At 34.7% G+C, this 13,964-nt stretch overlaps 1 protein-coding gene across 1 annotated transcript; it reads right to left on the minus strand.

The window, feature by feature from the left end:
* Positions 1-838: 838 nt before the first annotated feature.
* On the minus strand, positions 839-13,752 carry LOC113496691 (apolipoprotein D-like). The gene is made up of 5 exons (XM_026875995.1): positions 13,360-13,752; positions 4,637-4,765; positions 4,006-4,136; positions 1,314-1,498; positions 839-1,005 (listed from the first exon to the last, which is right to left on the minus strand). Exons 2-5 carry the CDS (start codon positions 4,763-4,765, stop codon positions 863-865), a joined length of 588 nt encoding a protein of 195 aa, XP_026731796.1. The 5' UTR covers positions 13,360-13,752; the 3' UTR covers positions 839-862.
* Positions 13,753-13,964: the final 212 nt, after the last annotated feature.

A 13,964-nucleotide genomic window follows, 5' to 3' on the forward strand; every position in this document is an offset into this window, starting at 1 on the left:
AAAAGTAAGCAGTCAAGCAATGAATCAGTTTATAAAATGCGCTATGATCTAAAGTCACGCACACATTATACACGTGGCAATCACGTTGAGTGTGATCGCTCAAGGCATGATATTGCTTTAACTTCTAGTTTATTTTATCCATATAAAGAAGCCGAAATTTATAAAATAATATATTCTTAGTTCCTTTCGAAACATAAAACGTCAAAAGTCGATTGATATTGAATTGTTACTTGATATATTGTCGACTACGATAAAGGAAATTGAACTCAAAACTTTTTCTGCTTATTGGCAGGACATAAACTTAATTTGGTCTTGATAGTAATTTTCAGTAGATATTAAGTAAAGATATAGGTCAAGCAACATTACGCTTGGTGTGGTATTTGTCAGCCATTTTGTTGTTCTTCAAGAAAAGTTGTGAGGATCGCACACGAACGGTTTTTTTCAAGAATTCGTAAAGGCTGTCAAGACATACTTATCGTACTGATATATATTTTTTGAGTTGATCATATCAATAAAGTTTCTTAAGTATCCTATCGCCCAAATGACACAGTTTTATACAATTTTTAATTCATGTCCACTCTCTTACGGGACAATTTCCTTTTGTTTTCTAAACAACATAATCTTCGAGTTAATCCACATTAAAAGTCATCCAGATATATGTATTTTTAACGACTCCAGTCCCAGTATTTTAAGGTGAAGCAGTTAGTGATACGTCAGTCAGTCAGTCCTATCAGCTATCCTTCATATACAGATAAACTTCCTACTTCCTAGCCAGATAATTAAATAACATAGATTTTGTAGCCAGCCTTAATTTATATCAGGAGTTTAATACGCAAGGTTTCATCCTAAATTCGAGTCTATTTTATTTGATAGATTCCTGACAGTCCTTCTGGTTTGTTCTGATGAGGAAGGCTCTGCTGATGTGGTTCTTGTCTAGAATGGAGTAGGCTTTCTCTAGGACTGCAACCGGTGGGTTTCTTTCTCTCGTCAGGATCCATGTGTTAACTGGAACAGATATGAAACATTCGATTAATAAGGATTGAAGAGCGTACAATTTACAAGATTGATATTAAAATACAATAAGATTTGAAAGCTATAGACAGTTTTATTTTCAGCTGTAAAACGAAATGTGTGTTTATTTTTATTCATCCTGGAAGACTTGAGGTGCAAAAGAGAAATGCTGCTCTTCGTCATGTGTTTGCTCTCAACCTTCCACAACCATAATACCTTTAAATATGGTTTTAGACCCTCAGAGCGCTTTAGCCCAAACGCTGGCTTTCACGCTTCCCGGGATTACGTACGCCCATACAGACCTGTATGGAACAGTCCAAATTCATAGCAGCTCCACACGACGGAGTAGGTCTCGTAATCAGTGTCGAGCACCCAGTACGGTGCTTCTATGTTGATGGGGAGCGATGGGAAGGAGACGGAGAGCTTCGCTTCATCTGACCGGCTCACCTGCGTCGCCGAGCCGCGGATCTCTGATTGAGTTCCAGATCTAGAAGTATTTGTAAGGGGTAAGATATAAGAAGTTAGGTTTTTCTTACAGAAGTATTGTGTTTTGTTTGACGAGTAATTCTTTTGATGACCTGATAGACTCTTGATGAGCTGGATACGTAAACACAGATTCGGTACCTAGTTTGATTGCTTTTGGAATGTTGAATTATTGATTTATTTTTTCTTACGTATGGGGCAAGGAAGAAGTGTCTAAATCTGAAAATACATTAATATTTTAATTAAGATAAAAAAATGGGCTGAACGTGCTACAGTGTGTAAAAACATGTGAGCTCAAGGTACGGAAACTTGGAGAATACTTAACAGAAGCTTTTCTTAAATACTTTTTTATTAATATAAATAATTTTTATTAATGAATTTAATTAAAGAATAGAATACTTCACATTAAGATGCCAAGTAGCAATCAATAAATCCATTGACAATCTTATGTGTGATCAACGCATGCTTGTTCTGAGTCTGGGTGTCTTTACTCATCTGAGTTAAATATTTATGGACACTTTTGCCATAAGGAAGGAGGGAGGATACAAGGTAAATTTTCTGAAGTATCTATGCAATGATTACATTACAAAGTACTCGCAGGTGAATGAACTTACGGATACTGACATTGAAATACTGCAATCTCGGGATTAGAACCCGTTTATTTTTAACTACGCCGCACGTGAGCGCTCATGATAAACTTTACTTGCACACACACATACATATTTCAATCCCTCAAATACTTTGAGAGTAAAATTATTGTCTTTAATAATAGTTTAGTTGCTTTTGTTCTAAGAAAAGAAGTTTGTTGTTATTAGAGTGAGATATTTTTATTGATAACACAGACTAGACTAAAAAGATATGTGATGATATATCCTACATCTAGAATTAATGATTTCATTTCAGAACTGTTATTTGCTCTATTTGACAACCTACAAGTGTGAACGGGCTAAAGTATATTGCGTCTCGTCTAGTTTTTGTTGAATTTAATTGCATACGACATCTTTAGTTTGTAAGTTAGTTATTTATATTTTAAGGGTTCCGTATCCTAAGGACAAAACGGGAACTTATTACTAAGACCCTCTGACTCCGCTGTCTGTCTTTTACCAGGCTATATCATATGAACCGAAATAGTTATAGTTGACATTTCCATAGCTAGAGAGATTTCTAGTGCAACATTTATTTCCTGTTTTTTATAGGTACCTAATTCCAGGAACTCTTTGTGCGCGAGTCCAACTGGTACATGACCGGATTTTAAATTGTAACAAAACTAAAATTTTTAGAAGTCAACTGGGGGAAGTGCTGTTGCCGAAAGATCCTTGCAAATAGAAAAAATGAGAGAGAGAATGCCTGAGTTTGTCTAACAGAGGACATTATTAAATTTATAATATTTTCTCTATGCTTCGTGGACAGTTGATATAACATTGCATCGGTTCTCCATCGATCAATGATATAATAAAACCTAACTAATTATACATTTTAGGTTCAGCGATTATTATCGGTATATTCACGCAACGTAATTAGGGTAATACTGGTTTACAAGGCCGGGGGCTAAGGCCGTCGATTTTGTAAATTAGACGTAATAATTTCAAGACAGATTTGTTGAATCATTTCAGTAAAGCAGTGTAAAATTGATTTTACCTCCAAGTGCATTTTTATTGCTGGACTAAACCACTGTATAAAACTGCACAAAGGAGCCTTCTCAAGTGACGTTTATACAATGTTTAATTTCAATTAAAAACTATTAAAGGTATGGAGATCACGATTTCTCTAGCCATGTGATATTATAACAATCGTTTATTAATAGAACAGTTAGCATTATAATGAAAATGATGGATATGTCTTTAATCGATCGTATAAGCGTATTTTAATTTATTTGACAAAATTTTTTCGAAACTAAATCCACTGCTAAACTAGTTAAACTTTTATGCAAATAGACCGAGTAACAGTATACAAAATAGACCAAGTCACAGGGACAATAACCAAAACGTAGTTTCAAAATTGAATTTTTAAATGTCTAGTAGCAGGTCTTTTGTGTACCTAACTAATTACAAATTCCGAGTTGACTAATCTCTATTTCGGTCACATAGTACTAACTAAAATGTTAAACACTTGAACAAAGTGTAACCATTATCATCTAGACTCTTCAATTAACATCAATATTTTCATATTTTTAGGAGACTGCACCGATAGTCGAGATGTTGAAACCCACTGAGCGTGACGTTCGATCTCCGCTTAGGCCAAGCTTTGTGCTATGAATTTTTAAATTCTTGCTTTGACTTGACTGTTTATAAACCTCCCGCGACGCAAGGTATCAAGTACTTAATGCAGTCGTTTTCTTAAAAAAAATATATCCATCAGACGTCCGCGGTCAATGGTTCCCTAACCTATTTCACTAATGACAAATTAAATGAATATTTTAGCAGTACCTACTTCTAAAGACACTGTAAGGCCCGCTTTCACTTTCGCAAGGTTGGTACTTTTTCTTACTATGTCAGTATTTAGAACACTTACAGTATACTAATCTGTTTGTTGACAACTCCTACGACTCCGTTCTCCCTGAGCGTGTAGTCCGCCGTGATACACTTGCCGCCAAACTCGAACACGAAGAAATACTTCTCAGCCTCGTACCATTTACCCGAGTACTGAAATATTTATTAAAAAAAGTAAGAATTTGCATTTATAGAACTATATTTAAATCAGGGCCGTACTGAATAGAAAATACCCCGGTAGATCAGGCAATATGGGTGAACGTTCAATAAGTACTATTTTTTAACTTGTTCATTTCGCTTCAAAAATACCGTGTCCCGATATTTATTTGCACCCTTTCTGGATAACATCAGTGCAGTACATTGGAAATAGATGATGTTCTTGTACACTGTGCAATTTATTGCTTATATAGCTAGATAATCCAAATGCAGATGTTATGCCAAAAATAAATTGTAAATATATGTAGGTATATTGCTGCAGGTATAGTCGAGAGGCTGAAGTCACCACGCCAAACCCGCTGTGCGTGAAGTGCCGCGGGTTCGATCCTAGCGTCATGGATGTCTTTTTGCCTGTGACTTGTATGTTTATAAAACCCACAGTGACACAAGGTTTAAATTCCTAAGTGCCTAGGTAAAAATATATCATATTAACTTACCCGACTAGCATCAAAATTGTCCATCGCCTTCATATCGGGACAGTTCCCCGGCAGAATGATCTGCGCTCTGCCCGGCCTCAGAGACAGGAATCCGCACAGGAACACTGCTATAGCCCTCAATACTGACATCTGGAAATTATAAGGGAAACTATTCAATTGGATACTCTCGAATTGATACTTTTACAGGCACAAGTCAGCACCGAGGGTTGAAACTAAATTGTATAAACTACATAGTTTTTCCCAATTAAAAAACTTGTGTTACTAACAGTGATACAAGGGTTCTAACGATACCGCATGTATTCAAAATGGTTCATTAGCTTTCACCCTTGAATCAACCAGACACTAGCACTAATTAATGCAGTGGTAAGTGCTGGAACTACGCTTGTTGGATAGACGGCTTACGACGCTGGTACCACGAGATCGCTAATCAGCCTTCGTTTGTTTCAAATGGAGGACAGAAACTAATCAGTTTCGTGAAAAATCCTATTGACATTTAAAAGTAATGGCGTAATAAAAGACCTACATATTTACTGTATGTGCAAAAACACGAAAAGTACTTTTTTTGGGTGGTGATATAAAAAAACTGAACTCCGGAGAAGTAACTGTTTCTAACCTGATTTTAAACAACTTCATCAGTTTTTATAACAGTCGTGATATTTAATTTGTGTGCTAGTAATGTTTTATGTAGTTTTTACCAATGCTATTACACAGTTTAAAATATCATTGGTTTTTATACACACTGTATTTCAACTCGACCTTCATTTTGATCTATTAAATATGAACACTTCACTCATGCTTGTTAAACATATGTATAAGTAGTAAAAAACAATTTTAATTATGTTCTTGTAATAGATATTTTTAGAACGCTTTTTTAGATATACAGGTAGTAACTATCTGCAAGGCAATCAGATGCAGCAATATTAAATACTAATGCAGACTAAATTTTGGCAAAGCGTTACTAAAAAGTAGTCCCCTCGTGATTAAGTGTCCCAATAAAAGAAGCTGTTTGTTTATCAGTTGTATAGGTCTATATCAAAAATGAGGCGCGGGACCTCCGGTGGTTTTAGATTGCCGTCTGGTCATGGTATGAGAATCGGGAAACAGAGAGTGCATCTGTGTTTGTTCACACTCTTCTTTACATATCTCGCGCATCTGCGATCAGGCGGAGGACCCACATTTCCAAAACACGGAAGTTGATATACCTATTATTTTCTCAAACCCAATATTCGGATCGAACTCAAAATCATGGCTTAACAGTCCCGCGTTCGAAAACATACAACAATCATAAAATTTACAGTACAACGGGAAATACAAACAAGAAAACCAAAGCTTTAATAAAAAGTATTTTACAATAGCACGCATATGTGTCAACTGCAAGCGAAGTATTGAAACGTTTGTGACAGATAGGGTCATCAACCGTCCATACAAATTTCACAACAATTAAAGACGTATAGAAATGTTAATGGTTTGCGTGACCAGAAAAACTCCGTTTACTCGTACGACTCTCTATTGTTTTCTGCATATAAGAAAAAACCGGTCAAGACAGGCATTCATGCGTGGAAATACAATTCTTTTGTTTTCATAAAGAAAACCGACACTAGGCGAGGCTTTTGGAGAAATGCGTTTTCTCCTAAATGTGCTAGAAGTTGAGATGTCAAGTTCATTAAGTTTTTTTTTTGTAGTTTCCTTTTTAAATTACGACTCCCTCTAAGTTAGGAATTTTATCCTTGTCACATGGGATTTTACATACATTCAAGTCACATGCACAATCCTTTGTCCTACGGGGGAATGAAACTCGCGACGCGTCGCGCGCAATAGTGATCTTAACTACTCTAGCTCCTATAACTCTCCGTATCTCACTATAGCTATCCGTGCAGTCATCGTGATCAGTTTTAAAAGACAATTTCTGTCGTAAAAACTTGAAGCTATGCTATCGGTTGGTAATTTGACTTACGCCTGGTTAATTTGAAACAGTTGAGTGTCTCAAAGATATATGTCAGTTCAGTGAGTCAGTGGGTCGTCTGTAAAACAAATCTATTGTATGTAAAATTTTAAATTCTAGACAAAAGATTAAAGTATCTTACATATTTAAACACATCGTACTATCTAAGTATAGTTTATATATAGTAATTTATATTTATTTCGTATGTGCGTGTAAGTCCATCTTATGGAGTCCACTTAGGATTTTTTATCCAAGAAACGAAATACCAAAATAATTATATTGTTTTTACAAGGAAACTGTGTCAATTCAAAAAGCCGAGATATTCAAGATCTAGACAACAACAAGACTATTCTAAAGTTTTCTATGGCTTGCAGTGGGTCAATAATGTCCTTAGCAAGAATGCTGGCTTCAAGTTTACCGTACAGAGTAACGGGGCCGACCGCGGCGCCCGCGCATGTGCCAGCGTGGACAGATAATGGGCGAAAGCGATTTGGAAAATACATTTGAATGGAAAATTGGACAATTTGTTTGCAACTCACATAGGTAGTGTTGCCATTTTCTAAGGGCTTATTCCAATCTTAAGTTGAAGTTTAGAGTAAGATTTATTTTATTTTATGGTCACCAGCTCTACCTACCAGTAACTTCAGCCAAGTGTCATTTTTACAACCCTTATGGTAACTAGAAAACGATTCATCAGGTGATTTATTAGTTACCTGAGATCTATCATCTCCATAGATTTCAGTGTTATTTGTTTACATTAACGATGTTAAAACTATCCCTCGTCTAGAGGGGTTGGTGCCACAGCTGTTTAAGCCGAATATACGAGTAGGCCTCTGACATAATGAAGATCTCCTGGAACGGACTTTGCCTAAGTTTAGCTTTAGTAACCGACATCCTCACAGCACAAAGTCGGTTCTAGAACACGTATGATTTCTAAGTAAACAAGTCATAAAAGCTTTCTTTAAAGATTACCGTGTGATGACCAAACCCATGTATGGAAGACAACAGTGTGAAAATAACAGTTGAAGCAACCCTTTTGAGGTTAGAATGTCAGAGATGAACAACCTTTCCTCGACTAGTCAAAGGTCGAGTGACTGACAGTGATAAGTTCGTATGATTGATGGTTGAACGATTTTCTACGGTATATTTCGTTGTTTTGTTTTTCATTAGATAGTATAGGTACTCGCCGTTCTTCCATCTGCCTCTGAAGGAGCCTTTTATGATAATTTTGTACTACAATTATTCATACATGCACATTTCATTGAACATAATCCGCGTGATTTCAAAGCGTGGACTATTTGTAATGCAAGGTTGAAGCTATCAATATGTCATGGCCTAAAGAAATCCTTACTACAAAAGGATGTTTTTCGCTTAAGCTCGAACTGTGCTTAACACTGAAATAATTGAGAAAAAAGTATTTCTAACTTGATTCGAATTTAAATTGTCGATTTAACATTTATGATCGTGTTGTTATCAACAAGGCCAGTTTACCGAGACATCCTAATTGGCCATTGCGCCTAATACTAACTGTGAAGTGGAGGTCAGAGAGCGGATTGAATATCATATATTCAATATTGAGTTCAACATTGCCATCCTGTTTATATGCTTCTAAGAACCTCTTTGGTTACCCGCAAGGACTTCTAGTTATAAAAGAGTTCGATAAAAAAGTTTTTGTGTAGTTTTTGTGTAGTAACATCAACAGTAGACTAGACTGAGCGTCATTGGTGTGTAGAAAAATAGATAAAGTTTTAATATTATCTGGATTTCCATTTATTTCAATGCCGAATTACGTAGCCTAACTAAAACTGAAAATACATAGAAGCTATTGAATGAAAGATAACAAGTGCATTAAGGATGTCATAATAACGCTGCATTCTGAAAATTCAACCACATTTTAATGTTGATCGAGAGCAACCGCGCAGCGAGATGCACAGATGCACTCAATTTGAGAGGTGTTTGCACGTTGAGCGTAGATTGAGGACATAGCAGTACAAGTTTACTGCACTCGTATCTCAAGATTTGAAAGCTAGTTCTAGGTTTTTAGCGCAAGTCAATATGACACTAAATCTAAAAGTAAATTAATCAGACATAGATTCTGTTTATTAACAAAACATCTAGAGGGTTTTTACGCCGGAAATCAGACTCTAATTGGTGTTTGTTAGTTTTGAAAGTCTGATGATTCAAATAATTTGAATATAATTGAACACAGTTCTTAAGAGAGACATAAAAGAAGAGTAAACTTGCCTTTAGGCATGACAGGAAAACGGCTAGAAAAAGTAGGTTTTATTTAAATCTGTAGTTAAGTGTATTTGAATAAATTGACTATTCGCGCTCTGTGTCAGCTATAGCATCAATCACATGTGATACTAGGTGTCGCCCGCGAGCCCGCCCGCTACACATCGAAAATGATCACACGAGAAAATAAAATCGGAATAAAAACATGTGTTAAAAGAGGTTTTAAACTATCTTAGTGCCAGGTTTCGTCTAAATTCATTCAGTGGTTTTTGCGTGAAAGAGCAACATACACCATACATACAAACTTCCGCGTTTATAATATCAGTAGGGTAATACGTTTAATTTTTAGTACAGAAACAACTGCGCCTTTAAACCAAATTGTTCCCAATAAAATGAAAAAACAATAGACAGTTATTTTAAATCGAAAACAATGGAAGGAGGTAGCATATGCAGTACCTCATTCTCTTCAATCTCTTAATATATTTAAATAAAATACTCACTGTTTAATTTGACTACATGAATTGATTCATTGTTTACAAATTAGTGCTATTTACATCTATAGGTATAAGTGCAAATACCTACTTGAGAAAGTGACTGAACTGACTGTCTACAATGCTTAAATAAAAACCGGTAAAGTGCGAGTTAGACTAATGGTAATGCGGGTTCCGTACAAATAGGTTAAATAACATAAAGAAATCGGTTTGGTAACAAATAAATGAGTACGAATTCACCCTCTAATATATTTGTCACGTCACCACTTTGCTTTTGTTTTTTCATGACTCTTATTAGTCTAGACGTTTCTTCTGTCTGTATTTCCTGACATTATCACCTACAACGTCACAGACTCACAGACTTCGTTATATAAGTTTAGATGGGCACATAAATGTTTTTAGACCAGAAACCCTAGCTTATAGGAAAATATATTTAGCCAGATAGAAGAGTTCTCATTTTAACCAGAGCCTTAAATATAAGATACTAGCGACCCGCCCCGGCTTCGCACGCGTGGACCTTTATTTTTTAAGCTTATTTTCCAGGAGAATCCGGTCCAGTACTTTTTGAGCCTATTCAATACAAAGGTTTCCTCTCTATAATATTAGCATAGAAGTATAGATATAGATGATGGATGATAGATAGATAGATGAAAGATAGATAGGATGTACGTATCATACAATATCTGTGCTTAACAAAACTTTTATTCTGCTTGGCACAAAATACTGATTATTTGATCTAACATTCATTTTACTTAATACGTAGTTACGAAAACTTACAAAACTGTGTCTTCGTAACTTTTGGCCTGACCTAATTACAAGTTTTGTCGCTTAATTCGCTTTGTTTTTGACTTTGTAATTCGTTTTATTAATAATGAGTATGTATGTTCCAAAAAAATACGCAGTAAAAAATCTCGTAGTTAAATAAACTCAAAGGTCTTAAAAATATGAACGAAATTCCTATTATTTAAAATTAAGTAGCACTGCAAGTAGGTTCCTTATTTTTTTGCTGTGATAAAGTATCAATTAATACTTACTTTATGTTAAAACTAGGACTAGTATTAAATGTTCAATTACAGAAGAAACCCCGTGATATTTTATAACGTAAAGTCTTTTTTAATAAACACCTAAACAAAAATATTATCTCTATATTTATAACATAGACATAACATTCGCTTAACTCAATTGTTGTTGCAGATACAAATATATGTATTTTAGTTGAATTTCGTAATTTTAATATATAAAAGACAGGAAGTGGATTATTATGACGGTAATCCAAACGAAACGACTACCAAACCGGTCATAGGGCAAAAACGTTAAGCCTTCGTCATTAGTTCATTAAAAACGGTATAATTAATAAACAATTATCGTTTTAAATGAGAAGGTAAACTTAATATTAGCTAACTGTCAAGCCCTTTGACAAATATTAATTGTCTGTGGCCTCACCGCAGTCTCACAACCGGGAATCGACCCCGCGACACGTTGCGCACAGTGGGTTTGGCGTGGTGACCTCAACCACTCGGCTATCCATGCAAGTATATTGTAGACCTCTTAAAGGTATAACTTTTTGTAATACCAGTGTTTAGACGCGATGCATTTAAAGTTAATCTATACTAATATATAAAGTTGAAGAGTTTGTTTGTTTGTTTGAACGCGCTAATCTCAGGAACTACTGGTCCAAATTGAAAAATTATTTTTGTGTTGAATAGACCATTCATCGAGGAAGGCTTTAGGCTATAAACCATCACGCCGCGACTAATAGAAAAAAAAGGCAGGTATAAATAATAACTTATATCTTCTACCCACGGGGGCGAAGTCGCGAGCAACAGCTAGTAATACATATTTTAGCAAAGAAAAGGATTAAAAAAACGTTTGTTAGTAAAATATTGTTACATAAAATGGTGTCCATAATATGCTGTTTCCAGTAATTAGTATTATTTAATGATAAGTTTTATAATACCTTCATTGTTATGTTCTAATGTTTTCAATTCTTTTAACGATCGTTCCCAAGCTATTAATTAGGTGCTTAACTCTGTCAAAATAATAAATGATTTTTTAACATACTCAAGGTTTTGATAATACATAGTCGAGTGTCGGTCTTCGTAATATTTGTTTGAACTACAATGAATTGCGGAAGTCTGGAACAGAATATGTTTCCGAAACACGTTGTTTTAGGGTTCCGTAGTTAAAGGGTAAAAACGGAGCTCTTTTACTTAGTCCCCGATGTCTGTCCATCTCTCACCAACTTATTTACCATTGAACCTTTCAAAATGAAAATTTTCACCGATGATATTTTACTGTTTAGGACAACGAATATAAATTGTAGTTCGAAGTTAAGCAACGTTGTTACGGTCAAGAATTTGTTGGTTTATTACACTTAAGCTTATTTTTACGAAATCTTCGATGCCGGGAGTCCGACTGGCATTTGAGGTTTTCCATTTTCATATTTATTATTATTCCGGTTTCATATTTAAGTCCATGATACCGTTACATCATACCCAACATTTTTTTTTAATAATTTATTCATATATACACGTATTATGTATTTTTTTATTAAATAAGTTATTGGTTAATTAAATACTAATGAATATTTAATTTTCATATATTTTCTACATTTCGGTTTTATAATAGTTAGTATGTTTTTATGTTAACTTTCACTACTTTCGAATTGTCATAAAGTTGTTTTAAATGTTTCGATTGATTTATCAGTTTACTCATTATTATTCAGTTAGATAAATGTTTTGGTTAATGGATTAACATGTTGATAAAATAGTAAACAGGTTTATTTAGGTTTTCTTTTTATTAACAGCCTTGCTTAGAATTGAAAGTATATATTAGAAACTACATACTTAAACGCACAACTTTTTAAGGGAGACATTTTTTTTTTTGCCAAGATCATAGTTAATGTAGATCAGTTATTTGTTTTGATCAGTCCTCTAAAGAGATCTGCGCTAAGTCATTTAGAATGTAGTCTTTCAATTGTCAGGTTTGGCCTTCCTTCGTCGTAATTAGTTTCCAATATGAAGAATAAGCAGAAATTAAAAAATTATGACATAAGTTAAAGAACTATTCAATAAAGATTTTTGATTTTAGTAAACTGACACCTCAAAATTTTCGATAACTGATTTTATTTTGAAATAAAATTACTTTTACCAGTGATTTTATTGTCCATATATGGTCATTCAATCAGAGACCTTTTTTACCCTGGATTGAACAGTTCATGTGCATAATGTCGTATATACCCCAAGGCCCAACACTAAAGCTTAAAAGTCGTTTAAATGTCCTGGGGGTTCGATCTCTGCCTTGTGTGATCTACGAATGCTTGTAATGAATCTATTTGTCTTTGTGCATGTGACTTCAGATTTATGAAAACTTCCGCGACATAAGGATTAAATGCCTTTATGTGGGAGGCTCATCTTATGAACCGTGATACAGTTGGTAGACAGTTGAAATTTTCACATAGGTAGGTATGATCCATTTCTGTTGCGGCTATAACTACAAATATACGCTAAAAAGTAAGATCGAAGTAAAGCAATACTTATAGCGGTCATGAATTTGTTGGACTATGGAACCCAAGGTTTTTTTCTTCAGCCTACATATATATCCGGAACCCACACAATTTATCGGTTTTTCTCTTCATAATAAAAAATTGCACTGTCAAACCTTTACTAATTGTGGTATTTGGTTCTAAAAATAACTCTTTTAAGAGATACTCATCCATTGTACCGGTTTATAAAGCCAACAAATAAAACCTCCGCTGTTGGATGACTGGCTAACAACAGTGATATCGGATCCAGTACAACTTGAATGAAGTTCAAGGGCTTTGTGCACGTAGGTACTAGCCTAGATACAAGCTTAATGCTTAACTTAGCAGTAAATAACTTAAGTAAAAGATGTTTAAATAAAAGAATAGAAGAACTGAAAAACGTTACATTAACTGTCTATTAGAAAAAAAACAAAATAATATGCTTTTGTCTTTTATGAAGACGACTATTTTCGAATGGAATGAATTATTAATAAAAAAAACCTTGACAATAATTATGTAAATAAAGCCTTACCTTGATTTTTTATTTACCACAACAAATAATCTAACACACAAACACAACACGACCGCTCACACTGACCGTTGCATGCCATATGAGAATACGAACTGTTTACGCTGCGCACGCGCAGATTTTACCACCTGATGCGGTTAAGGATCCATTAATCAAGCAATACCGGTTGACACTGTAATTCATTGTTGTCGGTTTTTAATGTTTTTCCGATTTGTTGAGGAAGCGCAACGATTAACGATTCGAAAAACATGTAAATGAAGTGCAATGGCAATTGGGTGTTTAATTACAATAATGACAAAGATGTTGAATGACCCGACAGTAGTTAAGCTTATTCACCGAATAAAAGCAATGGACTGACAAGTCAAAGGTCGTCGGATTGAATTTTGGCCCACACTTGTCTTGCAGTATTCATTTGTGTATATCAAAATAATTATCATTTGCTGAAACGGTGAAAGATAACATGATGAGAAAACCGGCAAACTTGAGAAACTTTCAAGAGTTTTAAGGAAGGATATTTATGGCAAGAATAAAGTCAGAATTTAAAATTTGAACTCATAAAAGCGCGTGTTACAATGCAACTTTACAACATACGTTTTGAATTTCAAAAA

The sequence above is a fragment of the Trichoplusia ni genome, chromosome 8 (genome assembly GCF_003590095.1).
Source record: "Trichoplusia ni isolate ovarian cell line Hi5 chromosome 8, tn1, whole genome shotgun sequence".
NCBI classification, from domain to species: Eukaryota; Metazoa; Arthropoda; class Insecta; order Lepidoptera; family Noctuidae; genus Trichoplusia; species Trichoplusia ni.